Source organism: Medicago sativa, chromosome 3, assembly GCF_051527215.1.
Source record: "Medicago sativa cultivar Bolivia chromosome 3, Bolivia_mono, whole genome shotgun sequence".
Classification (NCBI taxonomy): Eukaryota; Viridiplantae; Streptophyta; class Magnoliopsida; order Fabales; family Fabaceae; genus Medicago; species Medicago sativa.
In genome coordinates this window covers 64,146,246-64,173,748 of record NC_140751.1, presented here as the reverse complement: position 1 = coordinate 64,173,748, position 27,503 = coordinate 64,146,246, and the positions used below count along the sequence as shown (strand labels likewise).

Genomic DNA, 27,503 nt, shown 5'->3' with positions numbered 1-27,503 from the left:
GTACTGTTTTGTTGAGATGTTTGTATTTTGATCTCTCTTTCATGAATATTATTCAGAACAAGTGTTAATTACATTTTTCAATATGTGTACCAGCTAAAACAGCCAGACATCAAGCTTGAACTGCAGCCATATGAGGCATATCATTTTCTGGACAGTTAACCAATCTTATGCATGTATAACATCTTATTGTATTATATGAAAAACTATAGTGATGTTATTACATGATAGCGTGTATCATCATCATAGGATTTCATCTATCATGTTTTATATCATTAGAGACCATTACAATTAGCTCCTGATTATTATTATATAATCAGTTATTATTCTATAGGTAATTATCATGTACAAGTTTATTATAATTATTATTGAAAACATGTCTTTGGATGCTGCTAGCATATTTTCTAAGAAATTTTAAGATTGAATAAGTCAAAGCAAAATATCAATTATTTTGTTAACGTGGACAAGTTAGTTTCACATAATAAGGTGTTGTGCTATAATTAAGAAACATTTTATTCATTCAGTTAGTTTCTTTTGATTTGTAATATAACATTCATTTTGACCGTATCATAAAATTAGTTTTGCAACCATATTCTCTATGTTACATTATATTTTTTCATATTACTTCTGTTATGATAAACTATAAAACTACAATTATACTTCCTTTTTATCCTAAATGGAGTATAATATAACCAAATATACACATAATATCATCAAGTAGTGCTGTCAATATAACTTCCATTTGGCAATTGAAGACAAGTTCTAAACTATTCACTTACATACGTTTGTCAAATATCCATCCACCTCACATACAAATGAATAAGATCCATGCAACACCATCATTTCTTTTATGGTTATATACTCACCTTATTCACCAAGCACTTCCACAACTTCAATCTTATACTCCTTCAAAGACCTTCCCTCAAGAGTTACTCATGTCTTTTACCAGCCAACATCAGAACTTAGGTAGCTTCTTCACTGCTCATATATCTGATGAGGTATGTATCATGCTACATCATTTAAGAAATCAACTACATCTCTTACATGTTAATTTACATTTTTTCAAAAACTTATGCATTATGTTTCATATCATGTTAAACAACACCTCCCTAACTTCATTGCAGCCATACGGTGAGCTCGACCCAAGTTTTGTACAACAACGTTATCACGAACTTGGAGTTAACTTTATTGTCATGAATAGAAGATGCCGAATTATGACTGTCAAGTTCAACCTGAGCTACCGTCATCCACTTATCACCGAAGGATGGTCTGAATTAAGATCTTTTTTGGGAATTCATGGCAACAAAATGCTTTTAATGACTTACCTAGGAAACAATCGTTTTCTTATAGATATAGCTCAGCCAACAGAACTAAACCCCTTGGAATTACCAGCTTATCACACCTATCGGAATGTTGCATTGGAACCTCGACCATTTGAAGTTACACTCACATCTTCTAAGAAATATAAATTAGTAAGTTTCTTATTATATGTCATTTAGAATCATTTTTCGGATTATTATAATTCACATACCATTATGACTAATTTGTTTGATTGTTACTACTTTTGTAAGACATTGAGGACAGATTTCGCAAACTATGTCAGAAACACCGGATATGATTCTGTGCGAATATATGGACCAACAGGAATTCCAATAATGTGCAATGTTCTAAAGAGGAACAAAGGCAGAAGATCATGGACTGAATTTGGAAGTGACTGGAATTTGGCTGCCACAGTTAATAACTTTGTCGATGGTGATGTTTTGAAGTTCCGATTTGTCGATCATAATCGTTCAAATCTGATAAAAGTTACGAAGATGTAATTTGTTTGTGTATTTCGTTCAAGTAAATTAGTTGAAGTCTGCTACCTAACTTATGTGTCTTCCCAGTTCTGTATGCTAAATTAGTCATGTTAAGTTCTTTTTGAATATGCCTAAAATATGTATTAAGTGTTGCATGTATGATAGATGTTCTAAAAAAATAGTTTATGAAGATTATATAATAAATAATGACTTTAAGTTATGTTGATAAAAAAAAGTATATGAAGATCATACATTTCAGTTCGTGATAATACCTTTCATTACTTATTATCACAATCATAATAAATAACACTATCATTAGTTCAAGATATTAATCCGTGACAATATTAAGTTATGTTGAAAAACCTTTATTTAGGTTGTTGTCCTTTTCCTAAATTATGTTCAGTCATTTTTCTAAATTATTTAGCAAATGTAGCAGCACAAGTCTATGTATTAATGAATGATTCATAATGGTTATGTCGTAAACAAATTTGTGAACTTTAATTTTTATTCTTAATATAATTTTAAGTAGTTGTAGTTAACATATTTATATGTTTGTGTATTTATTAGTACAAAGCTTATTATGGTATTTGCTATCGATATTTGTCAGTATAATTACATATATGTGGACAGCTTTATTAATTGAAAAACCCAATTGATTTTTCACTGGAAAATTGACGACATCTTTATAGTTATATAAGGCTCATATAATGAACAAGAGTTTGTGTATTTTACATTGTCTTTTATGGTAGAAGTTTAAAGACGGAAACTTCAAAAATTCAATCCTCCTGTAGCAGCTTCATGATATGGGTTGTTCAATTATATGCCAATAAATAATTAATATTTGCATCATACTATCAATGTATAGCAGATTGGTTAGTTCCAAAGTAACTAATGAAGAGACATGCTACAAGGAATATCAATTATAATAGGCATTAGCCATGACAAGTTTGTATATATGCTTTAACCATATCTTTTTATGTGATATGATCTAATAGAAGATTTGACATAGTGATATCAGTCATGTCAAATTTGCTTACAAGTTTTATATGTGGTTTGCTTTAGTCCAATCTATCATTCAATATTTCACATGGTCTTAATTTTTCATGTAATTTTGATTAATTGGTCAATCAAAAAATAATTGTAACGTATCAGAGAATGCATTGGCATGTTAATCACTTCTATTGTATCATTTTTGTCTAAAATGATTAACTCCCGGTTTTACCACCGACATCTTTTATATATCACATTAAACGTTTACTAAATTTATTTTACCTTCTTTCAATTAAAATTTTATTTATTTCCAATTTTTAAATTATTTAACAAATACGTCAAATATAACACTATTAATAATCCAATTTCTAAATTTTTTTCCTTATTTAAACTTTGTCTTTATTAAGTATATATTACTATATTCTCTATTAATAGTTATCTTTACAAGTTGTACAAAAATTCATTCCTTAGTCCTAATATCCATGTAAAATTATTAATTGTTTATGCTTGAAAAATTTGCATTTCAATCACATTTCACAACTTTATTTATAAGATAAATTATAACTATGATAATAAGTATATTATTTACTATTAATCTCAAATTTAGTATTAATAAGTGCCAACACATGTTGGCTCAGTTGGTAAGGAACGAGCCACTTCTCAGATGAAGGTTGTGTGTTCGATTCCCGCTGCCGATGTGATGACGGTGTTGGTGGGTAATCTGTAAGTTCTTTAGTAAGTGCCCTTTGGGTCCGGATGCCTGCCCTGACCCTGGTAGTTACCGGAGCCGAACCCACCTAAAAGATTTTTTAACTAGCAAAATTTAGTATTAATAAGTTTGTTTAAACGTTTTTTCTACCACAATATCCAATACAACTTAATTTTAACCTTTTTTTTTTTATACTTCTTATCGAGAATATTGTATCCAATACATATACAATTTAACTTTAATATATTTATGTCACAACTCATATAAGTAAGCAATATATTGGTTATAAAATCTGCTTATTCTCCATCTACTTCTCAAACTATAAATTTTCTCAATTTTACCTTATCTCTTTAGAACTGCAACATGTATTCAACATGGCAACCAAGGAACTTTGGATGTTTTTTAACTGCTCATATCATTGATGAGGTAAATGCATTATTTTTTTTTCAAGTACTTTGTATATATTCATCTTTTAGATATGAATCCTATATTTTTATTGTTCAATACACTATAAACTAACATATCAATTTCCTTTGTTCAATTCAATGGCAGCCTTACGGTGAGATTGATCCAACTTTTGTTCAACAACATTTTCCACAACTTGGTGCCACCTTAACTATTATGGATACCAGAGGCCGTTGCATGAATGTCGAGTTCAATCAAAACTACAATCATCCATTAATTACAAAAGGATGGATTGGTTTGAGATCTTTTTTTGGTATCAATGGCAACAAGTTTCTTTTGGTGACATATCATGGAGACAATCTATTTGGTATTGATGTAGGGCAACGCCAGTTCAATCCATTGGAATTACCAACTTATCATAGCTATCGATACAGTGCCCTTGAGCCGGGACAATTTCAAGTTACCCTCACCAAGTTTTCTGCCGAAAAATTTAAATTAGTAAGTTTCTTTATATTTTGCTTAAAAATTCCAATTCATTAGTTTTTGTCAACATAAAACAGGATTAATTTAACATCTTTTTACAACTTTATTTAGTCATTGAAGAATGATTTTGCAAACTATGTGAGAAGCACTGGATATGACTATGTGCGAATTGTTGGACCTGACGGATTTGAATTCAGTTGCAAAGTTCTGAAGAGGAACAAAGGCAACAAATCATGGACTGAATTAGGGAAGGACTGGAATTTGTTTACACTGTTGAACAAATTTAAGGAAGGAGATGTTTTGAAGTTTCGATTTGTCCATCATAAAATCTCAAATATTATAATGGTTGCAAAAATGTGATTTGCTTATGAATCTCTGCCAATTAGTATCTTTGTGTTGAAGTTATGAACTTTCCTTTATTTCCATCTTATTAGATTGTCTCATATATATGTTATGTTAAATTCTGTTCGTGTTTAAGTACAATGGTATGTATTTCAGATATATGTGTTTACATCTATCTATCATTGTCTCTGTAACAAATATAATGTTGAACAATTATATGTAATTTGTTTAGTATTATAATGCCATTTTTATTATGCCTCCAGTTGATAAGTCATCCATACCAACGACATTTGCTTAGTATTGTATACATTATGGTAAGTATTATTTTATTCATTGATTCATATAATTAACTATAGTTTTTTTATAATACAATATTATAGAAATATAAGAAAACTAGATATACCATTGTAATTTGCTTTTTAATAATATGAAGGATTCAAGATACATACTTTCCTATACTCTAATCCTACTTCTAATCGTATATTAAAAAGGACGTATAGTTATCTTACAATTTGTCATATTTTTAAATAATATTGCTCATTAGATCTATGTTTTTACTGCACTTAATTTTAGTCAATCAAAAATCATAGATAAACAATTGTAATTTATTTAATTATTTAGTAATATTTCAAGGTTGTTGTATCTATCTAAGGTTTTTTCTTTCACATTGACTTATAAAGAAAATTTGTTTCACTTCATTATATTTTATAACATCACTCTACCATCTACTTAACAGATCATCAATGACCACTATTAAAATTATATCCTGAATTCTTTTCATATTTTTGCCAGATTCACTATATTTTTTCCTCAATTTGATACTAATTTCTTTTCACATGTCCTGAATTCTTATTTTAACTTCGATCCCAAACAATTAAAATTTTATTAACATAGATCAAAATTTATTCTTTTAACTTACACTTTGATGATATACATTTATTGGGCCCAACCCATGTATTACATTATACATTGATATTGTTTATAATATAAAAGAAAATATCAATTCTATTTATATTTTACAATGTATAAAGACATTGCAATAGAGAATGCATTGCCAAAAAAATCGTATAACATTATAATCATGGAGATAAACTTCGAATTTTACACCAACATAACATGTAAATCACATTTAACTTTATGATGGAAGTAAAGTTTATTCTCTTATTTTAAATAATGCACATTTTACACCAACATAACATGTAAATCACATTTAACTCTATGTCTCATTTTTTTTACAATCTCACTTTGTACTTCCATTTTTAGATTATAAATTAATTACATAGTCCCTCAGTCCCGAATTATAAGCAAAAAAATTTAAAAAAATCACACTTATTAAAAAAACTAAACCCAAATGTATTTTAATTATAGTTTTTTGTGTTTTTATTCGAAAAACTTTTATAAGAATGTGTAAACATAAATTTCATTGACTATTGTGTTTTTATTCAAAGTATTATTTAATTTTCATTACATTTTAGATTGAGATCTTTTTTTTTTGAGAACCATTATATTTTTAAATATCAGTATTTATTTCCTAAATACATCTCAGTCTTATAGTTCCAACATTGTTATAATAAATTCATGCAACCACATTTATTTCCTCATCTTTTTCCTCCTAAATTTATACATATATATAATTCGGGGAAATTGTGTGGAACATTTTTTTTTTATTATCATGTGAATGAACTATATACACCACACGCCACTTTAGAGCATCAAATGCAATTTCAAACTATTACAACTCTTTAAAGATGGTTACTATACAAGTTACCTTTATTAGTTTCTTTACTACTTGGATTTCAAAGGCTTCATCATGAAAAATTCTAAGATTCTTCTTATTCCCAAGGCTATCTAAAACTAAGCTACTAATAGTACTGTCATAGATATAGTAGGTATTATAGATATGTACTTTTCTGCACTAACCTATAAAATAGATATATTCATTGATGTTACCTACATCATATGGTCTCATTCTCATTGTTTAATTGCTCTTCTAATATAGTCCATCTGGTCACATTTATAAGTAATGTCTTTTTTTATACGCGTTCTATAATTTGCGTCTGTTGTCGATATATTAACCAAATACAACCTCCGGTCACTAATATAAACAAAAGTTTGATTTTTAGGTTCATTCATTAAATGACGTATGTAGTATATAATAAAGACTAAATACATCATTTAATCAATTAAACTAAAAATCACACTTTTCCTTATATTAGTCACCGGATGGTGTACATTTTCTTCATATAAATGTGACCACCAATAACGTTTTACTTATATTTTCCTGCGAATTTCTTCATCGGATTTTTTAAATTTTTTTTCATTACAATAACAAACGAAATATATAGATCATTTTCTATTATTTATTTATTCAATAATTTTTAGTGGTCAACACATTATTTATTTAACCCATTATGTAAAATCTCTTTTCCCTATTCCTTTATTCCGATTCCACTCTAAATTATAATTTTTCACATTCCTTTGTTTACCACATCTCTATACTTATCTACCTCTGCTTTATTCTTACACAAATAGTTAACACAATCAATACAAACACTATTGTTGATTAAACATATCAAAGGCAATCAATCAAATTTCTTTTTTCTCATGAAGATTCTACATATCAAACACCATTCTCAAAAAAATTATTCCAACTACTCTTACACTCTACAACCAACATTTATATCCTCTTTGACCACAATCTTTAATCCATCTAAATATTTTCTACAATCTTTTTACGGAAATTTACCATTTAATCTCCTCCTTAACTGATATCCACTATATACAATATGAATAAAAAATAAGAATTTTCTTTAAATCTTCAACACTTTTTCTTTGTAGTTTTCCAATATCTTAACTTAAGACTTCATGTCTCATAATATATACATCATGTCTTATAAATAAATATCATTTTAACTACTTACATATTCCAAGATTCTCAATCACTATGTTATATATGTTCTACCATACATCACGTTAAATACACTAATTAATATTCAATATACCATTTTCCAAGATTAATCTATATCACATCATTCAACATCTTCTCTATATAAGCCACAAACTAATTACAAAATCCATTATTATCCATTGCAAACTCAACAATTAAATTTCTTCCTACTCATTTCAAGTTCCTTTTGATCAGCATCACAATGAATCATTCCATGGTTACAAGACAAAAATTCTGCCCAAAACCCCCCATATTAGATGTTTTCTATCTATGTCATGTTCCAAATCAGGTAGTTTTCTTTATTTTTTTTGCCTCATTTATATTATTTTTAATATACCTTTAATGTTATTTTGTTAAATTATATCATAAAACATTCAACTACACTTCAAGAATTTATAGTTTTTTTTCATATTTCGAATTTATCAACTACAACTTTATAAACTACATCAAATATTTAATATTTATGCCTTTCTTATGTAGGACTTTGGAGAACTATGCCCTCATTTTTTTATGAAACGTAAATTCAAATTGGCAAAGAAACTAAGATTTTTCCATGCAAGTGGAAGAATACATATCATTTATTTCAATCAATGCAGCACTCTCCCTCTCCTAACCAAAGGATGGACTAAATTAAGAGATGTATACAAATTCAGAGGACATAAAAATTTGTTCTTGCAATACTTTGGTCGAAACACATTCCAATTTCATATCTGCCGAGGTTATACATCTCCAATCTATATTCCAAGGTTCCATAGTAGAAGCACATCAGATGGATGTGCACCATATTATGATATAACTATCTCAAAGTTTCATGTTGCAACTAATTATCAATTGGTTAAGTTCCTTCTTATACTACTAACATCATAACTATTCAATCAATTCACATATTCTAACTTTGCTATGTCATTCTAAAACAGGAACTTGACAACCACATTGGAGGTTATATTCATAACATGGGTTTTAAGGAACTATTATTGATAGGAAACAATGCAAAAACAACTAAATGCTCAATTGAGAGAAGTAAATACTCGAAAAAATACAAGATCACAAGTGGATGGAAACAATTTTTCAAAGCTAATCACTTCAAGGAGGCAAACGAAATCAGATTCAAGTTTTCTATTTTTCCACATATTTGTACTGTCCATGTATTTAAGAAAACCTACTTTCTGTGTTTGGATTAATGTATTAAATCAGAATCATATGATCTATTGAATGTAAACATTGAAATGTATTTTTGAATTATAACTTTTCCTATTTTATATTTAATTACCCTATAATTCTTATATCAATCATAATGTTAACCAATTCATTTTAAACACAATGCTTATTTTGATTATACAATTTATACTTCATTTTATATATTATACATTATAATTTACCTACCTAAGAATAATTTTAATAATTTAAATTAAATATGAACATTGTCTTATAACTATATGGATTATATTTTTTAAATTATAATCATGTCAAAATAATCATTTTTACAAAATATGGTTACTTTTACTTTCGGACATAATGACTTTATAATGAATCACAATTATAGTACACGTTATATTATTTTATACCTAACATAAAAAATATAAAATATTAGACTTTGCATCATTGTTTTCTGTATATATACATCTGGCTATACTAACCCAAAATCATACAATTTAAAATGGAACCTATAACAAACTTTCTTCAATCTGATCCTATGGACTATGTTCATATTGCACAACTATATACACAGGTCTAACATCTTTTTAACCACTTCTTTTCATTCATATCAAATTATTTTTACTATAATACTAACTCTGTTTTTTTTTTCGTATCTCATAGACATATGCCGAAGTTGATCCAACTTTTGTCGATAAATATTATTCTCGATTAGGTAACAAGTGGTGTGTTTGGAATGATGAAGGTTTCCATACTATCAGATTCAACCAAGATTTCCACTATCCTCTGTTAACAAAAGGATGGAACAAATTAAAATTACATTACGATCTCGCAGAAAATGTCATAGTTGTTTTAGCTTATTATGGAAGTTGCTTTTTTACACTTAAATCTTTCAAAACTCTGAACTCTTCATCACCAATTCCACGATTTCATAGCAGAAATGTAGACCCAACAATAGCAATTTACTTTGACATTAGTCTCAAACACACTACACTCGCCAAGATGTCTTTAGTTAAGTCCTTCGCATTTCTATTATCACTACCAGTTTTTTTTATTACATTTATATGCATAACTAACAATATCCTTTTAGCAGACTCTTCCAGAAGATTTCGCGAACTATATTAAGCTACATTTTCCTCATCTGATGATTACGTTGTGCGGTGAGAATGGATGTATAACGCTGTTTGATGTTGTCGACAAAAACAAAGATAATGAAGTCAAGACTCAGCTTAAGTCTCCAATGGGCTGGAAAATGTTTGCAATATCAAACAATTTTAAACCAAACGATATAATTAGATTCAACTTCCCCCTTATTAATCCTGTACATAAATGTCAAGTCTACAACGTTTATTCAAGCTGATCGATTTGTATAGCCGGATTGTATTTATGTATTTCATGGACAATAATATTAGTACATATAATCCTATGCTATTTTTTCCTTTTCAACTTAAAATTACATACCATGCAATTTTATACTACTTCCACTCAATCCATAATGACGTTTTATTATACAAATGTAACATTTCCTTCACTGAACCGTTTATTATTCTTTTCCTAAGCTCAATTGTGGAGATTAATTACACCTGCTAATTACATTATCAGTTTTATTATGTTGCCAAGTCCTTCCATATGCATTACTTTCCGTTGGATTAAAGACACCTACAAAGAAATGTGAAAAAGTGTAAATATGGAAAGCTTATCTATTTGGTTCACAGTTCAATGGATTCTACTCTAAATTTGATAGACATGACAATGCTTTATATCCTATCACACATAAACTACTATCTAACTCACTTAAGATTCTTAATAACTAGCTAGGACCTAAATCTTTCAACCAGATTTTGTTCTTCCATGAATCTTTACACAGATTCCAATTTAATCCATTCCTCAAAAAATTCTTTTTATCAATTATTACTTTGAAACATTCCAATAACCAATCCATCTTAACTTTTAAATTACTTATTTAAAAACTCAACACACCTTTTCTATATAATACTCAATCAAACATATCACTCCAACCTCTCAACTTTGCTTAACATCATGGCTGGATATCGTGCAGTCTCAAAGAGAAAGGTTTTGGGAGGCTTTGGAACTGTCCATTTACCAGACAAGGTTTGATCATTTAATTTCTGCTCTTTACTCTTATGAATGTTTTTTACTACCAACTTATGATGAAAAGTATTTATCTGATATAAATATATATGAATCTATAACAAGACAATATTTACTCATTACATATGTACAATGTGTATGTAGGACTTTGGAGAAATCAACCCCAAATTCGCTGATGAATTTCATGACTTGGGTCCAGTCTGGAATTTAATTGATGCTGAAGGGAATTCTCATCAAGTTACTTTCAACAATTCAGCTACTCTACCACGGTTGACTGATGGCTGGACAGACTTAAGACAATTTTACCAGTTTGAAGGCATGAAGCTGATTATGTTTAGCTATGTTGGTCAAAGTAGATTTGTTATCACACTTGGGAAAACAATTGTCAACACTGCTGATATTCCTTCATACCATAGCAGAAGCACAAGATTTCCGAATAAGAAGTCTTTCTTTTTTGACATCACTTTGACTCCTATGCAAATGGATTTCAATTCAGAATTGGTAAATTATAAATCTATTCCAATCCATGTATTTATTACAATCTTCAAATGGCTGTCAATTACAATCCTTTTTGCATCAAAAGCTAATATTTATTGTTGTCTATATGCAGGTCCTTCCACCTGATTTCAATGAGTTCATATGGAATGGTGACTTTGATTATTTGTATCTCTCCAATGACAATGGTCAAATAGTCAAGACTACTATTGATTACCAAGCAGCTGAAACACTCACCACCAAACTCATTCACGGTTGGGAGGATTTCTGCACAACCAGTGGATATCAAACTGGAGATGTGCTGCGTTTCAAGTTCTTTGATGGGAAACTTAGTAATTTTGTTCATGTCTTTAAAAACAATGCTTAGATTTCCATCCAATTAAGTTGTATGTTTTCGTCCAGCTGTTATTATGCACCTCTACTACGTATCCTTTGTTTTCAAATGTATTTATGCTTCTGTTAGTTTCCAACCAAGTGCTGTAATGAACAATTAACTTCTATTTTTGTCTTATGTAACAAATTCCCTTATATGTTCCTATTATGCAGTCAATATTTAACTTCTTTTCAGTTATATTTAACATATAACATACATAGTAATTATATTTCAAATATCCAACCAACTATATTCAATCCTTGATTGTATACCAATTCAATCTTTAATCATCCTATTTGTTGTATGTCTTTGAATTGATGGACTTTAAGTTGATGTTAAACCTGTTTTATTTTTATAATTAGTCTTAGTTGTTAAGTACCATGTCAATACTACTACTATTCGCTAATGCTAAGTACCATGTTGAATGAGAATATTTTTTTTAATTACATTTCATTTATTAAGTCAGAACTTTAACATCGGAACCTTGCCTCCTATTACTTACTCAACAAGCTACAATTAATATCAATTTATTATTATTATAAGTTGCCAAAATTTTACTTATTTCAAAACAACGTTAATTGACTACCAAAACAATATTCTGTTTATCCGTATATTAATTTAACAAATATTTTAAATTTCCAAATCCTATCAAAAATTCTTGATTTATATTTCAAATATTTATTCGACATATACGTAACTACCATAACTCACTTATTGATTTTCAAAACACAAACCAAATATATGCATTTATTCCAATTTCTTACATTATAAGTAATATAATGTAAGAAGATATCTAAATCTCTACATTATTACTCAACAAACCATTTTGTGCAATGTTTGTCTATTTACCAAATACAATCCACTCAAATATATACACTACTCTAAGCCCAACTTAAATGATTTGGGTCGAAATTTTCATTCAAGCCCATACCCATGTACATTTCACCGATCCAAGCCATACCCAGTTCCAATGCTTTTATGTCCACTTTTGATGAAGGTAGGATTCCACTTTCCCTTTTCCAGTTAAACATCCCTTTAATTTCGTCATTTTCATCCTATAACAACTTTCAACAATTCAACAATGGTGCCTACAGAAAGCAGGTTTGTCTATCTTACAATAAATCATTATATACAATCTTCTTCAAGGACAAACAGTTTGATTTTTCATATTATTATACATTAGTTTTTATGTTGTATTTTAAGGTTTACATTGTCTAATGTTCTCTCTTTTTATAGTTATGTTACAAGACTTCCTATGAAGCAGTTTGCTCTGTATGTTTTATTGTTAACATCATGTTAATTAATAATGTTTTTTTACTTAAATTCATTCACTCTTATATGTGTTTATATGCACTGAACTCAGATACCCAATTTGGGACAGATCAACCACGGACCCTGCAAAAAACAGGTTTGTTTCAGTTCAAATTTTATCAACTCACTAACCTATTTGTAGATTGTAATTGGTTGACTTACTCAATATCAATTTTCAATAATATTCATCAAATATCAAATTATTTTCATAACATAGGTTTACTGAACTTTTCTTTAGATTAATTATAATTTTATGCTTATTTAATAAATTATTACTAAATCATCTATTAACTATCTTTTCTAAATACCAAAATTTTATATTTAGAAACTTTGATACTGGTGAAGGAAGTTCTTCCAGACATCCAACATCCTTTCAAACAATCATCACACCAGATCAGGTCTTTTATTTCATTCAATTTCTAAAATCTTTAATTTATTTGAACCAATACACTACTATCGTAATTTACTGAATCCTTTGCATTCCAGGCTGATATATCAATACCATCTGTGTTCATTGAAAATTGGAAGTATGAAATTGGGATGGATATTTTTGGGTCAATCAAGGATCCCTGTGATAATTTTTTTGAGATTGATACTTCAAAAATATTGTCTGAAGGTGTTATTCGACCTGGAAACATTATTGCAACCTATTGTGGTTTTCAAGAACCACAAAGAGTCATTCTTGATTATCAACCACATGGTAATGTTTACAACATGAGGATAATTGATATTGAAGGAAATGATATACCTTATTTTGGTATTCACCATCCTATTAACTATCATGCAATCAAACTGGCTGATCCTACTAAACATGTCAATCCGATATATGTTGGTTTGGTCAGAAATAATGGAAAACGATTCATATCAAAAGGTTTTGCCATGAAGCATATGAATTGCAAAGCTATTATCGATGAACAAGCGACAGATAAACCAGAGGAAAGTTTATATGTTAAAGACCATGTTGAATATCCTTTCGAATGGTTTCAAAATGTGTCAACCGCTACATCCCAAGGCCAATGTACCCTGGTAACATGTTTCAATTTAACCTGTCATCCTTGCCATTTTTTAAATGACTCCACATATATCTTTTTCTTACCATGTTATAACAAATTTCATATATATTTTCTTGCAGCACTTTCCAAGGTGGGTTGCCAAAGCTGCTGGGTTATCAAATGTGTATAACATGATTCTAATTAATGAGGAAACTAATTTTAGATTAAAATGCAAAGTCAAAAGGTCTAAAAGGAAGCCTGTTGCGTACTCCATAGGATTAGGTTGGTATCAACTAGCTAAAGATCTCAACCTCAATCTGGATGATCAGCTCTTATTTGGTCTGGAGCACCCACCATTGAATCTTCATGTTCGAGTTATCAGGAATGCTCTTCAAAATAGTGTTCAATAAGATGAAGCTTATTGACTATCATGTATTATATTGTAACATGCTTTTGAAACCACCTATCTTTTGATCTTTGGTTTATTTTGACATGTCAATCCATGACAATCACGTATGTGTTCCAATATATGACTTTATGTGCTATGACTGTGTCTGAAATACTTTCTGTATGAAGTGCCTATCCTTTAATCATTTTGTCTACTATATGCCATAATCAAGTGCACCGCATGTTATAACATAGTTATCATAAAAATATGATCTTTTACCAATGACATTATATTACATGTGATTTACCCAACTTCACATTATAAATGGTAGATTTATTGTAGTTTCTCTATGCATTGCATCTCATAAAATGCCATTTACTCCTTATATCGTAAATTATAATATTATACACGCTACGATTAGGACAGTTTTTAGGTTTATCTTTTTCAATATTATGTAGTTGTTGAAGTACAAGTTTTACCTGCATCATCTTCAAACAATTAACGTTGTTCCCATCAATTGTTATCACAACTCCAATAATTACATGTCCTGCTTAACTATTTTATTCGATATGTCTTTTGATTGTTATGTTAATGCAATGTCCACCTTCACTTTTTTTTGTCCCTTTGTCTATTATTAATTGTCTTGAATTGAATTTTTTTTCTTACTCTATTTAATCAATTACATATATCATGGCTGAACTTTATATCCAGCCATGATATTTACAATATTTCAGTGTTTAGATACTAGGTCGTTTCTCATTGAAGCATACAAATGACTTTATGTACAAATTTTGTTTATAACTTTGTATGAGTAATATGTTTCTTAACTCCCTGTCAAACTATTTTATATACTTTGACTAAGATATGACAGAGAAACTGAGCTTGCATGTGGTTTGGTCTGTAGTAAACCATATCTATATGCAGTGACGGATCCAGGAAAACTTAATAAGTGGGGTCAGTTATATCATAATTAATTATATAAAACTTAATAACCACTTAAGCGTGCGAATTATACAAGTATATATTTTTAATTCTCATGAAATGGTGATTTTTTTTAAAAATTTTGCCCATCTAAAAATATAAATACTTTCAATATTACTCTCCTGAATTAAATTATAAACATTGACAAAAAAAAATGCGCCAACGGCGCAACCCGTGCGTATGCACGGGTACAGCACTAGTAAATATGACGTAGGGCCCTGCAGATTACCCGTGCATACGCACGGGTTGCGCCGTTGGCGCATATTTTTTTGCCAATTTTTATAATTTTATTCAGGAGAGTAATAATAAAAGTAATTTTTTTTGTAGATGGACAAACATTTTTCAAAAAATCACCATTTTCAGGAATTTATAAATAGGAACTTCGTTATAGTGATATCATGTTTTTTACATATATATAAAATAATATACTCTTCATTGAATATTATATAACGTATCGATGAAAAAATTATTTTCTGAATGACCACTTAACAATAATTATTTTATCAATGACAATTTGTCTTTTTTATTCGAGTTAATTTTATTTGTGATAACTTATCCCATGCATTTGAGTTATTTCTAAGATTTTATAAGTGACAATTAGTCTAGCATATTTGCTCCTTAAAAAACTTGTCTTATGTATGACATTTAACTTTATTAATGACAACTTGTCACTTTTTTTATGCATTTTAGTTAAAGAGAGTTTGATATCCTTATATAATAAAAGTTATGGTATAATAATAGGAACTACGTTATAGTGATATCATGTTTCTTACATATATATAAAATAATATACTTTTCATTGAATATTATATAACGTATCGATGTAAAATATTATTTTTTGAATGACCACTTAACAATAATTATTTTTATCAATGACAACTTGTCTTTTTTATTCGAGTTAATTTAATTTGTGAGAACTTATCCCGTGCATTTGAGTTATTTCTAAGATTTTATATGTGACAATTTGTCGAGCATATTTGCTCCTTAAAAAACTTGTTTTATGTATAACATTTAACTTTATTAATGACAACTAATCACTTTTTTTAATGCATTTTAGTTAAAGAGAGTTTAATATCCTTATGTAAGTTATGGTATAATAATAAGAACTTCATTATAGTGATATCATGTTTTTTACATATATATATAAACTACTATACTCTTCATTGAATATTATATAACGTATTGATGAAAAAATTATTTTCTGAATGACCACTTAACAATAATTACTTTTATCAATGACAACTTGTCTTTTTTATTCGAGTTAATTTAATTTGTGAGAACTTATCCTGTGCATTTGAGTTATTTCTAAGATTTTATAAGTGAAAATTAGTCTGACATATTTGCTCCTTAAAAAACTTGTCTTATGTATAACATTTAACTTTATTAATGACAACTTATCACTTTTTTTAATGCATTCTAGTTAAAGAGAGTTTAATATCCTTATATAAGTTATGGTATAATAATAAGAACTTCATTATAGTGATATCATGTTTTTTTTTTTTTTGGTACAAATGATATCATGTTTTTTACATATATATATAAACTACTATACTCTTCATTGAATATTATATAACGTATTGATGAAAAAATTATTTTTTGAATGACCACTTAACAATAATTATTTTATCAATGACAATTTGTCTTTTTTATTCGAGTTAATTTTATTTGTGAGAACTTATCCCGTGCATTTGAGTTATTTCTAAGACTTTATAAGTGACAATTAGTCTAGCATATTTGCTCCTTAAAAAACTTGACTTTTGTATGACATTTAACTTTATTAATGACAACTTATCACTTTTTTTATGCATTTTTGTTAAAGATGAGTTTGATATCCTTATATAAAAAAAGTTATGGTATAATAATAGGAACTGCGTTATAGTGATATTATGTTTTTTACATATATATATATATATAATAAGATACTCTTCATTAAATATTATATAAAGTATCGATGAAAAATATTATTTTCTGAATGACCACTTAACAATAATTATTTTTATCAATGACGACTTGTCTTTTTTATTTGAGTTAATTTAATTTGTGAGAACTTATCCCGTGCATTTGAGTTATTTCTAAGATTTTATAGGTGACAATTTGTCTAGCATATTTGCTCCTTAAAAAACTTGTCTTATGTAAAACATTTAACTTTATTAATGACAACTAATCATTTTTTTTAATGCATTTTAGTTAAAGAAAGTTTAATATCCTTATATAATAAAAGCTATGGTATAATAATAGGAACTTCGTTATAGTGATATCATGTTTTTTACATATATATAAAATAATATACTCTTCATTGAATATTATATAACGTATCGATGAAAAAATTATTTTCTGAATGACCACTTAACAATAATTATTTTATCAATGACAATTTGTCTTTTTTATTCGAGTTAATTTTATTTGTGATAACTTATCCCATGCATTTGAGTTATTTCTAAAATTTTATAAGTGACAATTAGTCTAGCATATTTGCTCCTTAAAAAACTTGACTTTTGTATGACATTTAACTTTATTAATGACAACTTATCACTTTTTTTACGCATTTTTGTTAAAGATGAGTTTGATATCCTTATATAATAAAAGTTATGGTATAATAATAGGAACTGCGTTATAGTGATATTATGTATTTTACATATATATATATATATATATATATATATATAAAATAAGATACTCTTCATTGAATATTATATAAAGTATCGATGAAAAATATTATTTTCTGAATGACCACTTAACAATAATTATTTTTATCAATGACGACTTGTCTTTTTTATTTGAGTTAATTTAATTTGTGAGAACTTATCCCGTGCATTTGAGTTATTTCTAAGATTTTATAGGTGACAATTTGTCTAGCATATTTGCTCCTTAAAAAACTTGTCTTATGTATAACATTTAACTTTATTAATGACAACTAATCACTTTTTTTAATGCATTTTAGTTAAAGAGAGTTTAATATCCTTATATAATAAAAGCTATGGTATAATAATAGGAACTTCGTTATAGTGATATCATGTTTTTTACATATATATAAAATAATATACTCTTCATTGAATATTATATAACGTATCGATGAAAAAATTATTTTCTGAATGACCACTTAACAATAATTATTTTATCAATGACAATTTGTCTTTTTTATTCGAGTTAATTTTATTTGTGATAACTTATCCCATGCATTTGAGTTATTTCTAAGATTTTATAAGTGACAATTAGTCTAGCATATTTGCTCCTTAAAAAACTTGTCTTATGTATGACATTTAACTTTATTAATGACAACTTGTCACTTTTTTTATGCATTTTAGTTAAAGAGAGTTTGATATCCTTATATAATAAAAGTTATGGTATAATAATAGGAACTACGTTATAGTGATATCATGTTTCTTACATATATATAAAATAATATACTTTTCATTGAATATTATATAACGTATCGATGTAAAATATTATTTTTTGAATGACCACTTAACAATAATTATTTTTATCAATGACAACTTGTCTTTTTTATTCGAGTTAATTTAATTTGTGAGAACTTATCCCGTGCATTTGAGTTATTTCTAAGATTTTATATGTGACAATTTGTCGAGCATATTTGCTCCTTAAAAAACTTGTTTTATGTATAACATTTAACTTTATTAATGACAACTAATCACTTTTTTTAATGCATTTTAGTTAAAGAGAGTTTAATATCCTTATGTAAGTTATGGTATAATAATAAGAACTTCATTATAGTGATATCATGTTTTTTACATATATATATAAACTACTATACTCTTCATTGAATATTATATAACGTATTGATGAAAAAATTATTTTCTGAATGACCACTTAACAATAATTATTTTATCAATGACAATTTGTCTTTTTTATTCGAGTTAATTTTATTTGTGATAACTTATCCCGTGCATTTGAGTTATTTCTAAGACTTTATAAGTGACAATTAGTCTAGCATATTTGCTCCTTAAAAAACTTGACTTTTGTATGACATTTAACTTTATTAATGACAACTTATCACTTTTTTTATGCATTTTTGTTAAAGATGAGTTTGATATCCTTATATAATAAAAGTTATGGTATAATAATAGGAACTGCGTTATAGTGATATTATGTATTTTACATATATATATATATATACATATATATATATATATATATATATATATATAAAAAAAATAAGATACTCTTCATTAAATATTATATAAAGTATCGATGAAAAATATTATTTTCTGAATGACCACTTAACAATAATTATTTTTATCAATGACGACTTGTCTTTTTTATTTGAGTTAATTTAATTTGTGAGAACTTATCCCGTGCATTTGAGTTATTTCTAAGATTTTATAGGTGACAATTTGTCTAGCATATTTGCTCCTTAAAAAACTTGTCTTATGTATAACATTTAACTTTATTAATGACAACTAATCACTTTTTTTAATGCATTTTAGTTAAAGAGAGTTTAATATCCTTATATAATAAAAGCTATGGTATAATAATAGGAACTTCGTTATAGTGATATCATGTTTTTTACATATATATAAAATAATATACTCTTCATTGAATATTATATAACGTATCGATGAAAAAATTATTTTCTGAATGACCACTTAACAATAATTATTTTATCAATGACAATTTGTCTTTTTTATTCGAGTTAATTTTATTTGTGATAACTTATCCCATGCATTTGAGTTATTTCTAAGATTTTATAAGTGACAATTAGTCTAGCATATTTGCTCCTTAAAAAACTTGTCTTATGTATGACATTTAACTTTATTAATGACAACTTGTCACTTTTTTTATGCATTTTAGTTAAAGAGAGTTTGATATCCTTATATAATAAAAGTTATGGTATAATAATAGGAACTACGTTATAGTGATATCATGTTTCTTACATATATATAAAATAATATACTTTTCATTGAATATTATATAACGTATCGATGTAAAATATTATTTTTTGAATGACCACTTAACAATAATTATTTTTATCAATGACAACTTGTCTTTTTTATTCGAGTTAATTTAATTTGTGAGAACTTATCCCGTGCATTTGAGTTATTTCTAAGATTTTATATGTGACAATTTGTCGAGCATATTTGCTCCTTAAAAAACTTGTTTTATGTATAACATTTAACTTTATTAATGACAACTAATCACTTTTTTTAATGCATTTTAGTTAAAGAGAGTTTAATATCGTTATGTAAGTTATGGTATAATAATAAGAACTTCATTATAGTGATATCATGTTTTTTACATATATATATAAACTACTATACTCTTCATTGAATATTATATAACGTATTGATGAAAAAATTATTTTCTGAATGACCACTTAACAATAATTATTTTATCAATGACAATTTGTCTTTTTTATTCGAGTTAATTTTATTTGTGATAACTTATCCCGTGCATTTGAGTTATTTCTAAGACTTTATAAGTGACAATTAGTCTAGCATATTTGCTCCTTAAAAAACTTGACTTTTGTATGACATTTAACTTTATTAATGACAACTTATCACTTTTTTTATGCATTTTTGTTAAAGATGAGTTTGATATCCTTATATAATAAAAGTTATGGTATAATAATAGGAACTGCGTTATAGTGATATTATGTATTTTACATATATATATATATATATATATATATATATATATAAAATAAGATACTCTTCATTAAATATTATATAAAGTATCGATGAAAAATATTATTTTCTGAATGACCACTTAACAATAATTATTTTTATCAATGACGACTTGTCTTTTTTATTTGAGTTAATTTAATTTGTGAGAACTTATCCCGTGCATTTGAGTTATTTCTAAGATTTTATAGGTGACAATTTGTCTAGCATATTTGGTCCTTAAAAAACTTGTCTTATGTATAACATTTAACTTTATTAATGACAACTAATCACTTTTTTTAATACATTTTAGTTAAAGAGAGTTTAATATCCTTATATAATAAAAGCTATGGTATAATAATAGGAACTTCGTTATAGTGATATCATGTTTTTTACATATATATAAAATAATATACTCTTCATTGAATATTATATAACGTATCGATGAAAAAATTATTTTCTGAATGACCACTTAACAATAATTATTTTATCAATGACAATTTGTCTTTTTTATTCGAGTTAATTTTATTTGTGATAACTTATCCCATGCATTTGAGTTATTTCTAAGATTTTATAAGTGACAATTAGTCTAGCATATTTGCTCCTTAAAAAACTTGTCTTATGTATGACATCTAACTTTATTAATGACAACTTGTCACTTTTTTTATGCATTTTAGTTAAAGAGAGTTTGATATCCTTATATAATAAAAGTTATGGTATAATAATAGGAACTACGTTATAGTGATATCATGTTTCTTACATATATATAAAATAATATACTTTTCATTGAATATTATATAACGTATCGATGTAAAATATTATTTTTTGAATGACCACTTAACAATAATTATTTTTATCAATGACAACTTGTCTTTTTTATTCGAGTTAATTTAATTTGTGAGAACTTATCCCGTGCATTTGAGTTATTTCTAAGATTTTATATGTGACAATTTGTCGAGCATATTTGCTCCTTAAAAAACTTGTTTTATGTATAACATTTAACTTTATTAATGACAACTAATCACTTTTTTTAATGCATTTTAGTTAAAGAGAGTTTAATATCCTTATGTAAGTTATGGTATAATAATAAGAACTTCATTATAGTGATATCATGTTTTTTACATATATATATATAAACTACTATACTCTTCATTGAATATTATATAACGTATTGATGAAAAAATTATTTTCTGAATGACCACTTAACAATAATTATTTTATCAATGACAATTTGTCTTTTTTATTCGAGTTAATTTTATTTGTGAGAACTTATCCCGTGCATTTGAGTTATTTCTAAGACTTTATAAGTGACAATTAGTCTAGCATATTTGCTCCTTAAAAAACTTGACTTTTGTATGACATTTAACTTTATTAATGACAACTTATCACTTTTTTTATGCATTTTTGTTAAAGATGAGTTTGATATCCTTATATAATAAAAGTTATGGTATAATAATAGGAACTGCGTTATAGTGATATTATGTTTTTTACATATATATATATATATATAAAATAAGATACTCTTCATTAAATATTATATAAAGTATCGATGAAAAATATTATTTTCTGAATGACCACTTAACAATAATTATTTTTATCAATGACGACTTGTCTTTTTTATTTGAGTTAATTTAATTTGTGAGAACTTATCCCGTGCATTTGAGTTATTTCTAAGATTTTATAGGTGACAATTTGTCTAGCATATTTGCTCCTTAAAAAACTTGTCTTATGTAAAACATTTAACTTTATTAATGACAACTAATCACTTTTTTTAATGCATTTTAGTTAAAGAGAGTTTAATATCCTTATATAATAAAAGCTATGGTATAATAATAGGAACTTCGTTATAGTGATATCATGTTTTTTACATATATATAAAATAATATACTCTTCATTGAATATTATATAACGTATCGATGAAAAAATTATTTTCTGAATGACCACTTAACAATAATTATTTTATCAATGACAATTTGTCTTTTTTATTCGAGTTAATTTTATTTGTGATAACTTATCCCATGCATTTGAGTTATTTCTAAGATTTTATAAGTGACAATTAGTCTATCATATTTGCTCCTTAAAAAACTTGACTTTTGTATGACATTTAACTTTATTAATGACAACTTATCACTTTTTTTATGCATTTTTGTTAAAGATGAGTTTGATATCCTTATATAATAAAAGTTATGGTATAATAATAGGAACTGCGTTATAGTGATATTATGTATTTTACATATATATATATAAAATAAGATACTCTTCATTGAATATTATATAAAGTATCGATGAAAAATATTATTTTCTGAATGACCACTTAACAATAATTATTTTTATCAATGACGACTTGTCTTTTTTATTTGAGTTAATTTAATTTGTGAGAACTTATCCCGTGCATTTGAGTTATTTCTAAGATTTTATAGGTGACAATTTGTCTAGCATATTTGCTCCTTAAAAAAGTTGTCTTATATATAACATTTAACTTTATTAATAACAACTAATCATTTTTTTTAATGCATTTTAGTTAAAGAGAGTTTAATATCCTTATATAATAAAAGCTATGGTATAATAATAGGAACTTCGTTATAGTGATATCATGTTTTTTACATATATATAAAATAATATACTCTTCATTGAATATTATATAACGTATCGATGAAAAAATTATTTTCTGAATGACCACTTAACAATAATTATTTTATCAATGACAATTTGTCTTTTTGATTCGAGTTAATTTTATTTGTGATAACTTATCCCATGCATTTGAGTTATTTCTAAGATTTTATAAGTGACAATTAGTCTAGCATATTTGCTCCTTAAAAAACTTGTCTTATGTATGACATTTAACTTTATTAATGACAACTTGTCACTTTTTTTATGCATTTTAGTTAAAGAGTGTTTGATATCCTTATATAATAAAAGTTATGGTATAATATTAGGAACTACGTTATAGTGATATTATGTTTCTTACATATATATAAAATAATATACTTTTCATTGAATATTATATAACGTATCGATGTAAAATATTATTTTTTGAATGACCACTTAACAATAATTATTTTTATCAATGACAACTTGTCTTTTTTATTCGAGTTAATTTAATTTGTGAGAACTTATCCCGTGCATTTGAGTTATTTCTAAGATTTTATATGTGACAATTTGTCGAGCATATTTGCTCCTTAAAAAACTTGTTTTATGTATAACATTTAACTTTATTAATGACAACTAATCACTTTTTTTAATGCATTTTAGTTAAAGAGAGTTTAATATCCTTATATAATAAAAGCTATGGTATAATAATAGGAACTTCGTTATAGTGATATCATGTTTTTTACATATATATATAAAATAAGATACTCTTCATTGAATATTATATAACGTATGGATGAAAAAATTATTTTCTGAATGACCACTTAACAATAATTATTTTATCAATGACAATTTGTCTTTTTTATTCGAGTTAATTTTATTTGTGAGATCTTATCCCGTGCATTTGAGTTATTTATAAGATTTTATAAGTGACAATTAGTCTAGCATATTTGCTCCTTAAAAAACTTGTCTTTGTATGACATTTAACTTTATTAATGGCAACTTATCACTTTTTTTATGCATTTTTGTTAAAGATGAGTTTGATATCCTTATATAATAAAAGTTATGGTATAATAATAGGAACTGCGTTATAGTGATATCATGTTTCTTACATATATATATATATATATATATATATATATATATATATATATATATATATAAAATAATATACTCTCCATTGAATATTATATAACGTATGGATGAAAAATATTATTTCCTGAATGACCACTTAACAAAAATTATTTTATCAATGAATGTTTGGATGTTTTTATTTGAATTAATTTACTTTGTGAGAACTTATCCCGTGCATTTGAGTTACTTCAAATATTCTATAAGTGACATCTTCTCTAGCGTATTTGCTCCTAAAAAAACTTGTCTTATCTATCAAATTTAACTTTATTAGTGACAACTTATCACTTTTATAATGCATTTTAGTTAATGAGAGTTTAATATCGTTGTATAATAAAAGTTATGGTATAAATAATAGGAACTTCGTTATAGTGATATCATGTTTATTTTACATAACTATAAAATAAGATACTCTTCATTGAATATTATATAACGTATTGATGAAAAATATTATTTTCTGAATGACCACTTAACAAAAATGATTTTATCAATGACATCGTGTCTTTTTTATTAAAGTTAATTTATTTTGTGAAAATTTATCCCGTGCAATTGAGTTATTTCAAAGATTTTATAAGTGACATCTTCTCTAGCGTATTTGCTCCTAAAAAAAACTTGTCTTGTCTATGAAATTTAACTTTATTATTGACAACTTATCACTTTTATAATGCATTTTAGTTAATGAGAGTTTAATATCGTTGTATAATAAAAGTTATGGTATAAATAATAGGAACTTCGTTATAGTGATATCATGTTTATTTTACATAACTATAAAATAAGATACTCTTCATTGAATATTATATAACGTATTGATGAAAAATATTATTTTCTGAATGACCACTTAACAAAAATGATTTTATCAATGACATCGTGTCTTTTTTATTAAAGTTAATTTATTTTGTGAAAATTTATCCCGTGCAATTGAGTTATTTCAAAGATTTTATAAGTGACATCTTCTCTAGCGTATTTGCTCCTAAAAAAAACTTGTCTTATCTATGAAATTTAACTTTATTATTGACAATTTATCACTTTTATAATGCATTTTAGTTAATGAGAGTTTTATATCGTTGTATAATAAAAGTTATGGTATAAATAATAAGAACTTCGTTATAGTGATATCATGTTTATTTTACATATATAAAAAATAAGATACTCTTCATTGAATATTATATGACGTATTGATGAAAAATATTATTTTCTGAATGACCACTTAACAAAAATGATTTTATCAATGAAAGCATGTCTTTTTTATTAAATTTATTTAATTTGTGAAAACTTATCCCGCGCAATTGAGATATTTCAAAGATTCTATAAGTGACACCTTCTCCAGCCTATTTGTTCCTAAATAACATGTCTTATCTATGAAATTTAACTTTATTAGTCACAACTTATCACTTTTATAATACATTTTAGTTAAAGGGAGTTTAATATCGTTATATAATAAAGGTTATGGTATACATAATAGGAACTTCATTATAGTGATATCATGTTTATTTACATATATAAAAATTAAGATACTATACATTGAATTTTATATAATGTATCGATGAAGAATATCATTTTATCAAAGACCACGTAACGAAAATTATTTTTTCCGTGACAACTTGTCACTTTTGTCGGAGTTAGTTTTATTTGTGACAACTTATCCCGTGCATTTGAGTTATTTTCTAAGATTTTATAAGTGACAATTAGTCTAGCATATTTGCTCCTTAAAAAAATTGTCTTATCTATGACATTTAACTTTATTAATGACAACTTATCACTTTTTTTAATGCATTTTACTTAAAGGGAGTTTAATATCCCTATGTTAAAGAGAGTTTAATATCATTATATAATAAAAGTTATGGTATAATAATAGGAACTTCGTTACAGTGATATCATGTTTTTTACATATATATAAAATAAGATACTTTTCATTGAATATTATATAAAGTATCGATGAAAAATATTATTTTCTGAATGACTACTTAACAAAAATAATTTTATCAATGACAACTTGTCTTTTTTATTTGAATTAATTTACTTTGTGAGAACTTATCCCGTGCATTTGAGTTACTTCAAAGATTCTATAAGTGACATCTTCTCCGGCATATTTGCTCCTTCAAAAACTTGTCTTATCTATGACATTTAAATTTATTAATGACAACTTATAACTTTTTTTAATGCATTTTACTTAAAGAGAGTCTAACATCCCTATGTTAAAAGAGTTTAATATCATTATATAATAATAGTTATGGTATAAAAGTTATGGTGAATAAAAAATAAGATACTCTTCATTAAATATTATATTACATATCGATGAAAAATATTATTTTATGAATAACCACTTAACAATAATTATTTTATCAATGACAATTTGTCTTTTTTATTCGAGTTAATTTTATTTGTAAGAACTTATCCCGTGCATTTGAGTTATTTCAAATATTCTATAAGTGACACCTTCCCCAGTTTATTTGCTCTTAAAAAAAACTTTTCTTATCTATAAAATTTAACTTTATTAGTGACAACTTATATTTTTTATCTGAGTTAACTCCATCTGTGACAACTGATCCCGTACATTTGAGTTATTTCTAACATTTTATCAGTGACAGCTTGTCTCTTTTATCAAAGTTAATTCCATTTGTAACAACTTATCGCATATATTTGAGTTATTTCTAAGATTTTATAAATGACAACTTGTTTTGCGTGT

At 26.3% G+C, this 27,503-nt stretch overlaps 2 protein-coding genes across 2 annotated transcripts; both read left to right on the top strand.

Annotated features, from left to right (window-relative positions):
* The first annotated feature begins 10,867 nt into the window (after window positions 1-10,867).
* On the top strand, window positions 10,868-12,120 carry LOC146939114 (uncharacterized). Its single transcript, XM_085749734.1, has 3 exons — window positions 10,868-10,939; window positions 11,084-11,440; window positions 11,550-12,120. The coding sequence occupies exons 1-3, from the start codon at window positions 10,868-10,870 to the stop codon at window positions 11,799-11,801; spliced, it is 681 nt and encodes a 226-aa protein (XP_085605860.1). The 3' UTR covers window positions 11,802-12,120.
* Window positions 12,121-13,047: 927 nt separating this feature from the next.
* LOC146939113 (uncharacterized) lies at window positions 13,048-14,788 on the top strand. The gene is made up of 5 exons (XM_085757908.1): window positions 13,048-13,079; window positions 13,171-13,215; window positions 13,444-13,516; window positions 13,605-14,144; window positions 14,251-14,788. Exons 1-5 carry the CDS (start codon window positions 13,063-13,065, stop codon window positions 14,518-14,520), a joined length of 945 nt encoding a protein of 314 aa, XP_085614034.1. The 5' UTR covers window positions 13,048-13,062; the 3' UTR covers window positions 14,521-14,788.
* Window positions 14,789-27,503: the final 12,715 nt, after the last annotated feature.

Coding starts and splice junctions, on each gene's coding strand:
- LOC146939114 (XM_085749734.1), top strand. CDS start 10,868: ATGGCTGGATATCGTGCAGTCTCAAAGAGAAAGGTTTTGGGAGGCTTT. Junction 10,940..11,083: donor CTGTCCATTTACCAGACAAG/GTTTGATCATTT, acceptor ATGTGTATGTAG/GACTTTGGAGAAATCAACCC. Junction 11,441..11,549: donor TGGATTTCAATTCAGAATTG/GTAAATTATAAA, acceptor GTCTATATGCAG/GTCCTTCCACCTGATTTCAA.
- LOC146939113 (XM_085757908.1), top strand. Junction 13,517..13,604: donor CAATCATCACACCAGATCAG/GTCTTTTATTTC, acceptor TTTGCATTCCAG/GCTGATATATCAATACCATC. Junction 14,145..14,250: donor CCCAAGGCCAATGTACCCTG/GTAACATGTTTC, acceptor ATTTTCTTGCAG/CACTTTCCAAGGTGGGTTGC.